General features: G+C 38.4%; 1 protein-coding gene and 1 pseudogene across 1 annotated transcript; both read right to left on the bottom strand.

The window, feature by feature from the left end:
- Positions 1 to 2,534: 2,534 nt before the first annotated feature.
- Positions 2,535 to 8,828, bottom strand: LOC119999142 (annotated as a pseudogene).
- Positions 8,829 to 13,287: 4,459 nt separating this feature from the next.
- On the bottom strand, positions 13,288 to 16,554 carry LOC119998457. The gene is made up of 2 exons (XM_038845792.1): positions 16,151 to 16,554; positions 13,288 to 13,831 (listed from the first exon to the last, which is right to left on the bottom strand). The coding sequence occupies exons 1-2, from the start codon at positions 16,394 to 16,396 to the stop codon at positions 13,604 to 13,606; spliced, it is 474 nt and encodes a 157-aa protein (XP_038701720.1). The 5' UTR covers positions 16,397 to 16,554; the 3' UTR covers positions 13,288 to 13,603.
- Positions 16,555 to 16,607: the final 53 nt, after the last annotated feature.

Here is a 16,607-nt window from a genome sequence, read left to right as displayed (position 1 = left end):
GGAAGTTATGAAAAATCACTTGAGCCCACCTACCCTTATATACTCTCCACATCTTGATATGGAAAAAGATTGGTTGGAATTATTCCATCAATTTCACCAAATCTGCACCATTGAATGTTGGGTGTGGTGTTGTCAAATCCAATGCAATCATACATTGAATGATGAAGATTTTGTGGAATTAACTGGACTAATTTCAGCCCTCCTATCCCGATTGATATATGGCCTCAACAAAATTACACATCAAAGTTCACAATTTCGGGAAGAAAAAAAAGAAGGAAAAAGTGCACAAGGTAATTAATGTCATTAATTAGTAGATTTTACCATTTAATAATTTACCTTAATTACTAGGATTATAATAATATTTTTCATACTTTCTTCATAAAAAAAAAAGGGGATACTAAGATACTAATATAACCTTAAATGTTAAATCAACTAATGCAACCACACTATAAATAATAGGGTCCAATTCATTCATGCATATCGTAAAAAAAGTGCATCTTGTCTACAAGAGGTAATGCCATTAATTAGTAGATTTACCATTTAATATATTATCTTAATTTCTGGGATTATAAGAACATCTTAATTTTCTTCATAAACACAAAAGATAACTAATCATAATAAGAAACCACCATAACTTAATATGCTAAATCAATTCATAACCATACTATAAATCTCTAGAAATGGAAGTTATGAAAAATCACTTGAGCCCACCTGCCCTTACATACTCTCCAGATCTTGATATATAGCCTCAACAAAATTACACATCAAAGTTCACAATTTCGGGAAAAAAAAAGAAGAAGAAAAAGTGCACAAGGTAATGTCATTAATTAGTATATTTTACCATTTAATAATTTACCTTAATTACTAGGATTATAATAATATTTTTCCTACTTTTTTCATAAAAAAAAAAAAGGGACACTAAGAAACTAATATAACCTAAAATGTTAAATCAACTAATGCAACCACACTATAAATAATAGGGTCCAATTCATTCATGCATATCGTAAATTGCCTTGAAAAAAAAGTTACAATTACTCAATGAAGAAGATTTCGGTTTTTCTTGTTTTCTTCATGCTCCTGTTTGTCATCACACATCAAGGTATGTATACATAATCCTTGAAATTAATGGTTACTAAGTACATATTCCGTGTGTTTGGTGCAACGGAAACCCTATGCGGTTTAGGAGCTAACGGATCTGCTGGCATCACAGAAGCTCCAATCTAGGGCAAAATTAAAAAATGTTAATCTCTGTTTTTCTTTTCTTAATGGGTTTTGCAGATGATTTTTCTGCAGAAAATATTAAACCTACGTGCAAGAAATTCTGTTTTCGACTGATAGAGCTGCCGCCACCTTGTACACCCGAGAAATGTTCTGCGAGTTGCAACACTAGCTTAGGTGGCCAAAGTGCATGCCTTGACCTTACTGGCTGCCAGTGTACTTATTGCTGCGAGGCTTCTGCTGATGCTCCTTCTCCTGCTGATATGTACTGATTTCTTGAATACATCCATATGTAATATGTTGTTGTTTAACGTTGCTAATTAGGCATGTAACAACATTTTCATGCTAAATAAAATGGTCTTGTACGTACCTCTATTTGTTGAACTTGATTATGTCAACTTAATTATTTTTGTTTGTTTACAGTAAGAGCCCGTTTGGATGTTTATGAATTGTAATGGCAATTGAAATCATATTCCATTGTCGGGCTTGTTTGATTTTTTAACATCTCACAATGATAATCAAGTATTTAGATATTACTAAAAAAAAGTGTGATCAAATCCGGTATTAATTGTATTCAGTATTCTAATTATTTTATTTTAAAAAAATATCAAATGGACAATTATACCCTTATAAAAATTCCTAATCTAAATTCTCCCCCCTCTCTCCCGCGATCTCTCCCGCTCTCGATCTCACTCTCGCGATCTGGAGACCACGAGGAAAACATGAGACTCGGCCCACCAAAAGGCCTTTGGGACCTTGTTTGGCGAGCCGGGCCTAATGAGCCTTTGTATTTAAGGCCCAACATTTAAAATGTAAGAATCAGAGGTGGGCTCAAGCCTCAAGTCAACACTCAACAGATGTGTCAAAATTGAATTTGGGCTTCACTTAGCCCATTTGGGCCAAGCATCATCAGGGCCGAATACCCAAATTTGGGTTTGCCTAATGCCTACTTTGCTCTAGGGATGTAATGTCAATGTGGCTCAGTTTTGCGAGCTGCACTGGGCCCTGAAGAGTAAAACATGAGACTCGGCCCACCAAAGGCCTTAGTACCTTCTTTGGCGGGCCGGGCCTATTGGGCATTCGTATTTAATGAGGACAATTTGACCCTGTTTTTCCAGTTTGAAAAATAGAAAATAAAATTTAATTAAGCTGGAAAATGCAAAACTGTGACTGACAATGTAACTAATTAATATTTTCATAATTAAGCAAACCAATACATGTAAAGTTACTAATATTGCTCTATGATTCTCAACATCGTCTAATCTTATTACTAATTATGTAGTTATTATGGTTCTCTGTCCACCGGGAGTGGATGATTAGTCCATAGGCGCTTGGCTATTGGTGATCCTGCAGTTGCGCCTGATCTCTCCAGGCTCTTCGGACTGCGCGCATGTCACCTAACCTGATCATTCCTTCCACGAATGCCTCAAAAAAGGCAGATTGGTTCTGACTGAAAAGAGACACATACTCTCGGGTTTCGGGAAATGTGAAGAGGGTTTGATCTGAGTTAAGAAACCCTCTTCCTGAAACCAAGTCCATAAAATACTGGTTATCAAATATTGTAGTCGTAGAGTCCAAAGCGACTGTCGCGTTCCAGTCTCCACCATATGGACACAGCTTCTCTAGCTCATCTCTGTATCTTGGTTCAATTTGTTGAATAGAGTCAAAGATTTACCCAAGATTTACTTTATTGATTGAAGACTTTATTGACAAACTCAATATTGATTGAAGACTTTCCTTAATTGAAGATTCGGCAATCAATATTGATTTGTCTAAGTTCATAATTGATGCCTCACTTGTTGACTAATTGATGCCTCAATTGTTGACTTTGATAGTGACTTTGATAGAGATTGTAATTACGTAGATCATTGATTGTAAACCAATGTAATAGCTATATATAGGTGTTTCCCATTTCAATAAAAGTAATTGATTGCAAAATTAAGTTGGTATCGGAGCAAGGTTCTCTTAACATACTACCTCTCCATCACCGTAGCTACTAGGGGCCGACTGCTCCAACCATCCGACAGAAGCCGATTGCTTCGTCCATAACAGGTGCCGATTGCACCATTGAACCAGAATCTCATCCAGAAATTACAAACAACTCATGGCTGAATCCGGTGCTCTTATAGTTCCACCTGTGGTGACGCCAACTCAAGAACCAACCTCTATTCCTTATGGGATCAAACTGAATGACTCAAATTTCACTCTTTGGTCTCAGGTGGTTACTATGTTCGTTGCTGGACGAGGAAATATGGAATATCTCAAAGGTACGACCTCGAAACCTACTGTTAGTGACTCTACATATAACAAGTGGATGATGGAGGATGCTACTGTAAAAGGCTGGCTTATTGGCTCTATGGAGGCCGATATAATGAATCTTTTTATTCGTTTACCCACTGCGAATGATGTTTGGGATGCTGTGTCTCAAACATATTTTGAGGGTGCTGATAAATCTATTTTGTATGATCTGTCTCGAAAAGCTATGACAACTAAGCAGGCAGGGCGACCTGTGGCTGCATACTATTCCGATCTTAAGGTTATTTGGCAGGAGCTTGATCATCGTCGTCCAATTACCTTTACTCAGCCAGATGTGATTAAGACTCGAATGGCTGAAATTGATGAAGATCGAGTCTATTCTTTTTTGGCTGGGCTTGATGATATATATGATTCTGTTCGGGGAGATATTCTTCGTACTAATCCTCTACCTGGACCTGATAATGCTTTCTCAACTGTGAGACGTGAAGAACTTCGCCGGAATACAATGATGTCTTCAGAAGTTCCTCAGATGGCTATGGCAGTTCGAAAATATGGAACTCCAACAAGTTCTTTGTCACTGTCAGTACCTACTGGTGGTAAATGTACTCATTGCGGCAGCACCAAACATATTGTAGATACTTGCTTCAAAAAGCATGGATATCCCGAGTGGTGGCAGGCTCACAAAGAGCGATTACAAGCTCGAAAAGGTGGTAAAGTTGCGCTATGCACCTCACCTACAGTCCCAATGGCACCGACTCCTTCTTCAATGGATACCATGGCTTCCACTACTCCAGTTGATATCACTCACTCTGTGGTAGATCCTACTCTTCTCCAAAAGTCAGGTAGTGTTGGTCTAGCCCTTCTTGCAACAAATTCTGAAAAAGATCCCGGTTGGATTCTTGACTCTGGTGCGACTAATCATATGACCTTTGATGCGTCCTTATTACATGATGCTTGTTTACCAAATTGCTCTACTGTCACCAATGCCAATGGTGTTTCATATCCGGTTACGGGCGCTGGAAGGGTTAACTTAACTCCTTCATTATCCTTGGAGCACACTTTATTGATTCCTGCTCTTTCCAATAATCTTTTATCTGTGCCACAAGTTACTACACAACTAAATTGTTTAGTATTAATATATCCTACTTTTTGTTTCCTTCAGGATCTCTGCAGCGGGGAGATAATTGGGCGTGGTACTAAGAGAGAGGGATTATATTATGTGGAAGATGTTAGTATGGGACGATCTCTATCAGCAAAAGGGTCTTCTAGGGCATCAGAAGATCAGATTCGGTTATGGCATCATCGTTTGGGTCATGTCTCCTTTGGGTACTTGAAATATTTATTTCCTACTTTATTTTCTACATGTGAACCTTCCAATTTTCAGTGTGATACATGTGTTTTGGCCAAGAGTCATCGTGCTACTTATTCTGATAGTACTAATAAAAGAGTTGTGCCTTTTGCGTTGGTTCATTCGGATGTTTGGGGACCTGCCCCTGTTACTACTTCTACTGGCTTTAGATGGTTTGTATTATTTATTGATGATTGCACTCGTATGACTTGGCTTTACCTTATGCGTCATAAGAGTGATGTGGCTGCTTGCTTCCGCACGTTTCATACCATGATCAAAACACAATTCTCTACTAATTTACAAGTTCTTCGATCTGATAATGGTGGTGAATTTGTAAATCAGGAGTTACAAGCTTATTTTTAGACTCATGGAATTTTGCATGAAACCACTTGTCCTTATACACCACAACAGAATGGTGTTGCTGAGCGCCGAAACAGACAAATTTTGGAGATTACACGTGCTGCCCTTATTGGAGCCCACATGGCACCACGTTTTTGGGAAGAAGCTGTTACCACAGCTGTATATCTTTTGAATAGGGTACCCACTCGTGTTCTATAATTTCAGACACCACTTGATAAATTGGCATCCTATGTAACACTGCCATCGCACCTCACACTTCCTCCCCGGGTGTTTGGTTGTGTTGTGTTTGTACATTTACAGAAACATCTCCGCACGAAACTTGATCCTTGTGCCCTCAAGTGTGTATTTGTCGGTTATCATCCTTCACAAAAGGGTTATCGTTGTTTTCATCCTCCTACAAGTAAGTTCTATGTTACTATGGATGTCACCTTTTCTGAACATGAAATGTTTTTTTCTTCACCCAATTCCACGCTTCCGGGCCCGAGTGGTGATACTGTTGTTGAAGCTCCAAATTGGATGGAGTTGTTTCCTGATCCACTGTGTGTTGCCGATACTGTTGCTGAAGCTCCCTCTCTCTCATCTTCGCTAGTACCCACTCCCGATACTCCTCGTACAGATCCTCCTGAGGTAAGCATTGAGTCTGATGTTAATACTAACAATATTTGTGATAATACTTGTGTCTCGATTGAAACTGACAGATACGTACTCCCACCAAGAAGTACTCGTGGTGTTCCACCAGATAGATTTTCACCAGAGGTTGTGCGAAAAGTGAAATATCCTATTGCTCAGTATGCATCCACTCACCGACTGTCAAAGGAATGCCGAAGCTTTGTCAGTAATATGACTGTCATAGATATTCCTACTAAAGTGCAAGAGGCGTTGTTGGATCCAAAATGGGCAACTGCAATGACTGAGGAGATGACAGCACTTGAGAAAAATCAAACTTGGGAATTGGTGGAGTTGCCGAAAGGAAAAAAAACTGTTGGTTGTAGGTGGGTGTACACCGTCAAGTGCAAGCCTGATGGTTCGGTTGATAGGTATAAAGCTAGACTTGTGGCTAAAGGATTCACCCAGGCGTATGGGGTTGATTATCAGGAAACGTTTGCTCCTGTTGCAAAAATTAATACGGTTCGAGTCCTAATATCCCTAGCTGCAAATTTTGATTGGCCTCTACAACAATATGATGTAAAAAATGCTTTTTTACATGGTGAGCTACAAGAAGAAGTTTATATGTCTCTGCCCCCAGGATATGAAGCTCCAGGTGATCAAAGTGTCGTGTGTAAACTGAAGAAAGCCTTATACGGGTTGAAACAATCTCCTCGAGCTTGGTTTGGTCGATTCCGACTTGCTATGAGAAGATTCGGCTATAAGCAAAGTAATGCAGATCACACTTTATTTTTGAAAAGAGTTGGTCATAAATTAACGGCTCTCATTATTTATGTTGACGACATGGTAGTGACAGGCAATGATTCTGAAGAAATGCGTAAACTGAGAGACTATTTGTCAACTGAATTTGATATGAAGGATTTGGGAGGATTAAAATATTTTTTGGGCATTGAAGTTGTTCGTTCTGAGCAAGGAATATTTTTATCCCAACGAAAGTATGTGCTTGACTTATTAACAGAAACTGGTATGCTTGGATGTCAGCCAATTGGATCTCCTATGGAACAAAATCATGGATTGGAAGAGTCTTCGAATCAAACTTCAATAGACAAATTACGATATCAAAGGTTAGTTGGGCGTTTAATCTATTTGTCTCATACGAGGCCAGATATTGCATATGCGGTCAGTGTTGTGAGTAGATTTATGCACAATCCTGGTAAACAACATATGGATGCAGTTATTAGAATTCTGAGATATTTAAAATCTGCACCGGGAAAAGGCTTACTTTTTTCTAAGAATGGGCATGCAGACGTATGGGGCTATACCGACTCAGATTGGGCAGGTAAAGGAGACCGAAGAAGATCAACCACTCGGTATTTAACTTTTGTTGGAGGAAATCTGGTTACTTGGAGAAGTAAAAAGCAAAAAGTTGTCTCATTGTCTAGTGCAGAAGCCGAATACAGAGCAATGGTGGAAGGTATTTGTGAGTTGTTATGGCTCAAACGGCTTATGGAGGAGCTGAGTTTGTCCATTAAAAGACCAATGAAATTGTATTGTGATAATCAGTCAGCAATTAAAATTGCTGAGAACCCAGTGCAACATGATCGGACTAAACATGTGGAAATTGATAGGAATTTCGTGTATGAAAAGCTAGAAGAAAAAATAATTGAAGTTCCGTATATGAAGACCGAAGATCAGTTGGCTGATGTGTTAACCAAGGGAGTGTCAAATTCAGTGTTTGCTGATTCACTTGTCAAGCTGGGCATGTACGATGTCTATGCACCACCTTGAGGGGGAGTGTTGAATAGAGTCAAAGATTTACCCAAGATTTACTTTATTGATTGAAGACTTTATTGACAAACTCAATATTGATTGAAGACTTTCCTTAATTGAAGATTCGGCAATCAATATTGATTTGTCTAAGTTCATAATTGATGCCTCAATTGTTGACTAATTGATGCCTCAATTGTTGACTTTGATAGTGACTTTGATAGAGATTGTAATTACGTAGATCATTGATTGTAAACCAATGTAATAGCTATATATAGGTGTTTCCCATTTCAATAAAAGTAATTGATTGCAAAATTAAGTCAATTGCTGGGTCAGGCATGCCTGGCCCAGATTGATTGTACAGTCGGAAAATAACTGACGAGCACCTTGCTTTACCGAGTGAGTGTGCACCAGACAATGCAACAAGATCTTTGGTGGACAGGTTGAAATTTCCAAATGTGTCTATTAGCAAACTAGCATTGAGTCTTGGACTCGGCAATATGTTCGACTCTTCTTGGCTGGCAGTTAAGCTGTCCTTTCTTCCCAGCTTCACTTCCCATTTGGGTCCTCCAGTCTGCATATTAAGACAAACCAAATGAGACTGAACAGGAAAGGCAGAGTGGTAACATATATAATTAAGAGGGCAATTTAAATAAACTGATTACCAACGAAACAGCATCTCTGGAAGCCATGATTATGATATCTGCACAAGAAACAACACCAGGGCATACTTTCTCTAAAGCATTCTTGATTTCATCGATGACTTCGAATGATCTCAGAGAATTAATGTTTGGTATAGCATGCTTTTCTCCAAGCATGGTTGGTGTATCATCCAGCAAAACAGAAGCATCGCAACCCTTCATCAAAGCAATCGAAATCATCAATGAAAATCCAATTAAGTGGGTCTTTACTAAAGTGTTTGCAACTTTAATTTTTACTTTACCTTGACCAATCAGTCATGGAATTGGAAGCGCATGACAGATGCAGCACTTCTGGGTTCTCTCATCAGGGACTGAATCATCAAGTCCTTTACAATGAGTTCAGCATGCGGGCATGTGTACTCGTAAAACCCCGGCCTTAGCGGCTCTGCTATGGCCGAGGAAATGAGGAGGGTGGAGAGGAGGAGTACGAGGAGAGGAGACATCGTCAATTGCAGAAGGTAACTTTCGGGAGAGTAAAACCCCGGCCTTAGCGGCTCTGCTATGGCCGAGGAAATGAGGAGGGTGGAGAGGACGAATAGGAGGAGAGGAGACATCGTCAATTGCAGAAGGTAACTTTCGGGAGAAGGCTCAGTGATGATGCTAATGATTTTTTTGATAGAAAAAAGGGCGAAGGTCGTGCTTTTATAGAGTAAGAGGCATGCATGTAGGACTGACAACTTGTTGACACTGAATTAAATGGCAGGTTTCTGAAGAAAGAAATAATTCCATATTTACTTACAGTGGAAAATACTAATGCAGAAGGCATTTATAGTTTTATACATGCAATTTCTCTCAAAAAAACATTTTGGAAAATAATTCATTCCTCCAAAGTCCAAACAGTGTTCCTTAATTACCATTATTATGTTAGTTCAGAGAGGAATCCAAACTCACCTTCTTTTTAAAAGAAGGTGGTATAATAATATTGTATGTAATATTGACATATTGATTATATTGACATTTTTTATAAGTGAGAATTGATATATATATATATATACACTCTGATATTATCATATTATATTTATTAAGGTATTGTTTTTTTGGAATGTTTTTTTTTTTTTACTGACAACACGTCTCTACTAAAATAAATAGGTACGACTACAGCTTGTTAACACTGAATTAAATAGCAGGCTTCTGAAGAAAGAATTAATTCCATGTTTAATTTACAGTGAAAATACTAATGTAGAAGGTTTTTATGCAATCTCTCAAAAAGCATTTTGGAAAAGAATTCATTCTTCCAAAATCCAAACAGTGTTCATTAATTTCCATTATTTTGTTAGTTCAGAGGAGAATCCACACTCAACTTCTTTTTAGAAGAAAGTGCAAGTAAGAGAGGGAGATGAGGACATATTTTGTATATCTTTGTTATAGGAGTTGGTAATATAAAAAAAAAAGAAAAAAGAATCGGTTGGTTGGTTTGCAACATGCGATTTAACGATGACAATTCGTATCCGATCCACCCCGACCTAATGCGATCCGCCTTGACCAGTACGAGTTTTTTCCAATTCGATATTGGGACAAGGCAAAGAAACCCAACCCGCATGCGGGGTGGGGAGGGGCGATGAAGGATCTGCCTCTCAACCTGCCCTGCAATCCACCTATAATCAACCCCAAAACCCGCCCCAACTAATATTGAAATTTTCAAGATTTTATTTTATATTATATGTGAAAAATATGGAATACAGATAATGAAATTACAAAGGAATCTAATATTTTATAATCATTTAACTTTAAAAAATAATTTCTCCGGTTCATATAAAATTGACCAGCTTTGCATGTTCCTGTCGAACGCCCGATTTGACTGGTTTTTGGAGGATCATTTGCTTAAACAGTATTATTGACATGACCGTGCCGGCTTGATGGCTATGTCACCGGGTTTCCGATCCGATCGACCGACACGGTCCGATTTTTATAACACTGATCCTATACCAAAAGGATGATTGATAATTCAATCATAAAAGTGGTGGTTGAGTATGATTTCTAGAATAGTTGCTTTATTTGGCCTAATAAATTTCAACAGTTTTGATTGATCGGTTGATTTTATCTTTCCTTGTCTTAAATTCTTTTTTAGTGGTTTTTGAGAAGAAATTAAATAAGGGAAATGAGGAAAAACAGTCCAAAATGTCTTTGCACTAAATCCAACTTCCAAACAAAAACAGTCCAATAATCCCAACACTGCTAATTTTCTTTTCTTTCTTTTGGTTTTTTTTTTCCCCTGTTTTGGGTCTGACTCTTCTCTCTCTGATGAGTGATAGCTACATAATACCAACTTGGAATTATGAAAGGGGCAATCTCATAGTTCTTGGTCTGTGAAGATACGTTGTTAGGTGCTCCATGGGAAAACGAGAGTGGCGTATAGTATAAATCAACCGAAAGAGGTATGCATATATGAAAATGGAAGGGGGAAAAAAAAACAAAGAAACACTCACCTTCTGATCATATGATTGTCCTAGGATTTCAAAGGTACATTAGTGAAATTTTTTTTAAAATTATACTTTTATAGATAAAATAAAATGGCCCCCATTGATTTTATCTTGAGGGCCCCAATGCGCAAGTCCAACCTATATGAAACAATGAAAATATTTCCTATTCTAACCTATCAAGTCATTCTACCCCAATGACCCATGCTTTTAGCCTTGGCCTCTACTACCCAAGCCTAAAAGAACAACATATGGTATACAACATTGTCTTTTATTTAAGAATTATGCATGACGTTTTGAATATCAACTAGAAATATACATTTATAGATGTATGAACATATGATATATATTTAATCAGTTGTGGGTTTGGTGATATTTTTAGATTGTTAGTGTAAACAAAGAAGTATTATCTGTTTTGCTTGGGGTATCGACTTTTGAAGTTAACATTAATTTCGCTCAATGAATTCTAAAAAATGAATCCTCTTTAGAAAAATTTAAATGTTTGTATATTAGTATATTATTTAAATATGAAACTTGTATCATTTCTAGATGCAAAATCACTAATTATGTTGGTGTAATCAATTTTTTCACCAAATCATTTTCAATATACAATATAACTAACTCATTTAATATTTCCTGTGACTACTATAATATTAATAGTATAGTTTTTTTTAAAAAAATATAGGCCCCGGAGATATGGGGACCCTGGTGACAACCCATCTCGCCCCACCCTAAGAACGCCCCTGCCACCCATCTCCATCTAGTACAACCCACCCCAAGTTCCATATCTTTACCTGCCATCACAAGCAAGAGGAAAAAAACAAACACTAAGAATAGAGACACCGATATGATACGAGTCTTAAAACTATGACTATCAAAAAAAGTAGAATTAGTATGGACTTGTCGTTGTCATTAGATGTTGACAATTGGCCTCACAAATTGGAACAAATCTCGGATTTAATTAGAACCAAACGATAGACACGTGTCATACATCCAATGGCTGGATCGATCTAATCCCATTCAAAAATACGGATACACGGCCACGAGCACCTAATTCATAAAGATAAGGCACCAGAATATAATTATCGATAAGAAGTTACATGCATTGTAAGTGGGTTGTGCTTCCGAATTTAGGCCCTCGCAGACATCAATTTCAAAAGGGAAGTTTTAGTCACATTTTGATTTTTATTAACTTTATCCCGATTTTGTTGATTTTACTTTTATTTTGTCTTTTTCTAAGACATACTCTTTACACCTCACCTCCTCACCATCTCTTTCTCCTTCCTCATGAGCACCCATGGCCAATCATGGTATCGTGGTCGTTTGAGCATCAATCTGGCAACCACTATCACCAAATTGAAGCTCAAGTCATCACGAACTAAACCCGGCTAACCCCGATGAGCTTCATAAGCGACGCCACCTTTGGACTGGCAAGACGCTTCCATTCCACCCATTTTTCAGTGAAGATATTGTCGGAAATTGACTATCCGAGTTTGATCCCAAACAAGATATTCTTGGATGATTTTGGTCTCGAATACCGATTCAGGAAGAGCCTGAATTTCACGTTTTCGACAAACTTCAAATTGAGAATGACCCCGATAGACGATAATATGGCCGACAATGCCAGATCTGATCAAGGGGTGTGTTTATAAAATGTCTCAAACTTATATAGTTTGGTGTATTTATAAAAGTTTAGAGTTTTCATGGGTTACTATTAACAAGAGGTGTATTTAGTAAAAACTGGAGTGTACTAAAGTTTGTCATCTCAAAACAAAAGCGAGAAGCCCACTAAGAAAACATTTGAAGCCCAAGGGCCCAGCCAACGTTAGAGCTTTCGAGCCCCTTGTCACGTACACAAAGTAAAGTAACAAGGGAATCGGGCTTTCAGTTTGCTGTGGGGATCCCATTGAACTCCATGAAGCAAAAGCCTAGCGAGAGTAATTTAGCAGCAACAGAAAGCAGAACAGAGGTAGCCGAAAATAGATACATAAGCATACTTCCATAAATTTGGCACGAGTTTCGTGATTGTTATGGGATTGCGATGGCAGGAGCAAAGGACCAGAAGAGTGGGACACTTTCATAGAAGTTCTTCTTCCTCAACGATATTCTTCAGCAAACAGATGAAGATGGAAACAGGAGGTTCATTACCAATCCCTGTTCTTGTTAACTTTGAACTTGGTAACACATGTTCACGGTATATACACGATTAGAAATGTAATGTGCGCCGTCCAGAGAGGTCTCGAATCCAAGGATTCTTAACTGGCAATTTTGGTTTCCTGGGAAACCAACAACTGCTACAATCCATACCAATAATGTTTTAAAGCATAATGCAGAGATAACATAGATGACAGAGACCTGTAATAAAAAAAATTTTGATACAAAGAATGGGGAGTGGGGGCAGGACTCAACCCACACCATAGCGGATGAGCTGTCCTTCACATACAAAGTCCTTGCCATACAACCAATGGCTCGACCTGTAATAATTATTAGAAGGAAGAAATGAAGTGTTTCATAAAACAAACACTTCCACTTCCACTTCCGTTCATGTATTGAATCTCATCAAAGAAAAAAGTAAGTATCGAGGTAAAGTTGGTGAGGATCATAGAAAAACAAGTCTGGGAAAAAAATTAATATTAGGACGGTGAGGATTCCGGATGTTATTTCACATTGTCGAATGGAATTGGTATGATATGAATGAAATGGCCGTGTGTGTAAGATATGTATCTAGAAAACCTAGTTTTACATGGTCCTTACCTTTTACGGCAGAAGAATCACCATCTTCATTGCTTTGCATATCTTTTGTTCAAGGCCTGGATTACCGGGACTAGCGGCATCATCATTCTCCAGTACACACCTTTCAAGCTACCTTAACAATCAACATTTACACTTGCGAGAGGAAGAGAAGATGAAGAACGATCAATGATGATATGTTATCTATCTTTTCTATTTTCTCCTGTTGTAGAATTCTCAGAGTCGAAGTCAATACCAAAACATTTGAGGAATGCCCATCTAGCAAGCCTAAAGTAGTGGCATGGATGGAGAAACAAAAGAGTTGCGTTCTTTGCCGGAGAGCCCTCCATTTCTGCAATGTCTCCTCTCACTATTCTTCTGCTCGTGCTCGTCGCTATCTCTCCTTTCATGCTTTGGATCTCTCCTACCTACATACCATTAGAAATCTCTTAATTCAATCAAACTTTTATTATTACACAAATTGACTTATAGATAATTACACAAATTCACAATATGTAACTATGAGCATATTATTTTTGAAGATGTCTTTTTTGGATTGCAAGTTTCCCTATCTATTGCATTTGCCATGTAATTAAACAAGATTCCATGGGCCTCCTCCCTCCTGCATCTGGTAATTCCTATCACCAATTGCCAACAACCAACCAAATACTACCCAAAATAGTAATTCATTTGGATCAGAGTCCACCTACATTCCATTGACAGAGTCGAGAACAAGAGAACTTTCCATGTGACATTTAAACTCAGCTGCACAAATGCTGGATGATAAACAGAGTCAAATTAAAGGAACAGAAACAAAAGAGATGAGGCATGTTGGTTCCATTAATTTGAAGAGAGAGTAATTTCAATATAAACATAGCTATAAAAGTTGATGATTCAGATCCTAGTCCAATGCTGTCAAACATGTCCCTCACCATTTGTCAATGTCTTGGATACCAATTTTTTTCTTAAAATCATATCTATTCTACTATATTTTCTGGGCCAAGGTGAGAGATGCCTCTACAAACGTCAAAACTAGTAAATTGTCTCTACAATAGAGGACAAAGTTTAAGCTAAAGGCACCGCTATCCAGGTTCTAGTAAAACTAACAAAATGTATAATGTATAATTAATTAGATATAGATAGTAGGGTTGGGCCAGATTTTTTTTTTTTTTTTGAGTACAAGTACAAACACAATATACGACACACCACCAGAAAGCCTCTGAAAGTACAGGTGTCAACAGGCCTCACGCAGGAGGCACAAATCAAGCTCACGTAGGGGCAGACGAAGCCCACACACCTCCTTGTAAATATTCGGAGGAGGTGAGACTAGAACCCGCCTCTGAAAGTACAGGTGTCAACAGGCCCCACGCAGGAGGCACAAATCAAGTCCACGCAGGGGGCAGACTATCAAGCCCACGTAGGTGCCAGGAGGCACAAATCAAGTCCACGCAGGGGCAGACAATCAAGCCCACGTAGGTGCAGACGAAGCCCACACACCTCCTTGTAAATATTCGGAGGAGGTGAGATTAGAACCCGCCTCTGAAAGTACAGGTGTCAACAGGCCCCACGCAGGAGGCACAAATCAAGCCCACGCAGGGGCAGACGAAGCCCACACACCTCCTTGTAAATATTCGGAGGAGGTGAGACTAGAACCCATGACCTCAGTCAGGGACATGCAAAGTTATTGCCACTCAACCAATGACTCATTTGCGGCTTGGGTCAGATTTGAATCCTTAAGATAATATAATTTGTCCTCATCCAATGTCACATGACCCAAAATAAAAGTTCAATGGAGCTTGTATAGTGGCCCTATTAATTATATTATCTGGAGTTTGTTGGTTGGCATATTCTCTTTTGACCCCAAAAGGTTTGAGATGGCCTAGCTTTCCGACTCCAGAATAGAAAAATATTATTGAAATACGTAAACAATTCCCGAACACAAGGCGAATACTCAAAAAAATTCAAACAACAAACATGAGAATACAATAAATAGACTGTTTTAACTATTAGAACTGTAATTTTTATTTTTTTTGTAAATCTACATTCTCTGTTTTGTTCTTAACCCAATAGTGTAGAATGCACATTACCAACAAATTAGCTACCATAAAAAATGCTTAATTTTTCACTTGAAATAGATAATAAGCAAATGCTTTTGAACAACTTTCCAAAAGAAGCTTCCTTTTATGACCAACAAACCATAATTATTACCTCAAAAGATAGGGTATGGGGATGTCCACAGTTGGTTTCAATCGATTTTTTTGTTCAGTTTTTTACATAAATTTAATCCATTGATCGGTCATGGTCGGTTTAGTCGTTTTCCTCGGTCTTTCAGACGATTATCTGATCGGTCTTTCCTAACATATATTTGACAATAACCTACCGATTTGACACGGTTTTCTTGACAGCCCTATCAAAAAGGGCCTCTTTGGGTGGCCAAAATTTACCGATAACCAAATACCAATGTTTCTCAACCAAAGGGCCTCGCACCCTAATGATCATTAAAATTGATTAGAAAAAAGGCAAAAGGCAAACATGGCCTTCCTATTTTGGAAGGAGTAGGATGAATTGAAAGCTCAGATACAATGGACGACGATAAACCCCAAGAACCAAAAATCTAGTTTGTGACACAGCGAAATCGATAGGTTCAGAGCAACAAAAAAAAAAAAAAAAACGCGTTCTAAACAACAAGAAATCGATCAAATACGGATAAAACACAGATACAGTTGGAAGAAATTCTAATCAAATACCTGAAAATTTTGTATGCGACTTGTAACAGCTGTTGTACCGTGCTTATTGACAATCGGTTCCCCCAAATTAGACATGGAAGGGGAAGCTGAGGAGGTACCGGTGGTGGCGTCGTCGGGGAAGTCTGAAGTGAAGACACTGAAACAATAGAGGAGGAAGAGGAGGAGGAAGAGCACCAGTAGTTGGATCCATATCAGCCATGGAACTCTGTAGCTGTCTATTGTAAGCTCTTCCCCAAAACCAAACATATAGCTTCAATTCCAAAGACCCTGAGAGAGGAAGAGAAGCACAGAGAGAGAGGGGGGAAGCTTTGGTGAGAGGGAAGCTGAGAAGGTATTGAGTAGAGAAGAAGAAAAGCAATTTGGTTTTTTTTAATTTTTTAATTCTTCTCCACCTCCTCGTGAAGTACCCACTTTTGTCCATTAAAGCGCGTGAGGTGTCTCAACATAGAAGACATTG

The sequence above is a fragment of the Tripterygium wilfordii genome, chromosome 5 (assembly GCF_013401445.1).
Source record: "Tripterygium wilfordii isolate XIE 37 chromosome 5, ASM1340144v1, whole genome shotgun sequence".
Lineage (NCBI taxonomy): Eukaryota > Viridiplantae > Streptophyta > Magnoliopsida > Celastrales > Celastraceae > Tripterygium > Tripterygium wilfordii.
The sequence above is the reverse complement of the archived record's forward strand: the minus strand, read 5'-3'. Positions and strand labels throughout refer to the sequence as shown.

Coding starts and splice junctions, on each gene's coding strand:
- LOC119998457 (XM_038845792.1), bottom strand. CDS start 16,396: ATGTTTGGTTTTGGGGAAGAGCTTACAATAGACAGCTACAGAGTTCCA. Junction 13,832..16,150: donor GTCGCATACAAAATTTTCAG/GTATTTGATTAG, acceptor AATGGTATGTAG/GTAGGAGAGATCCAAAGCAT.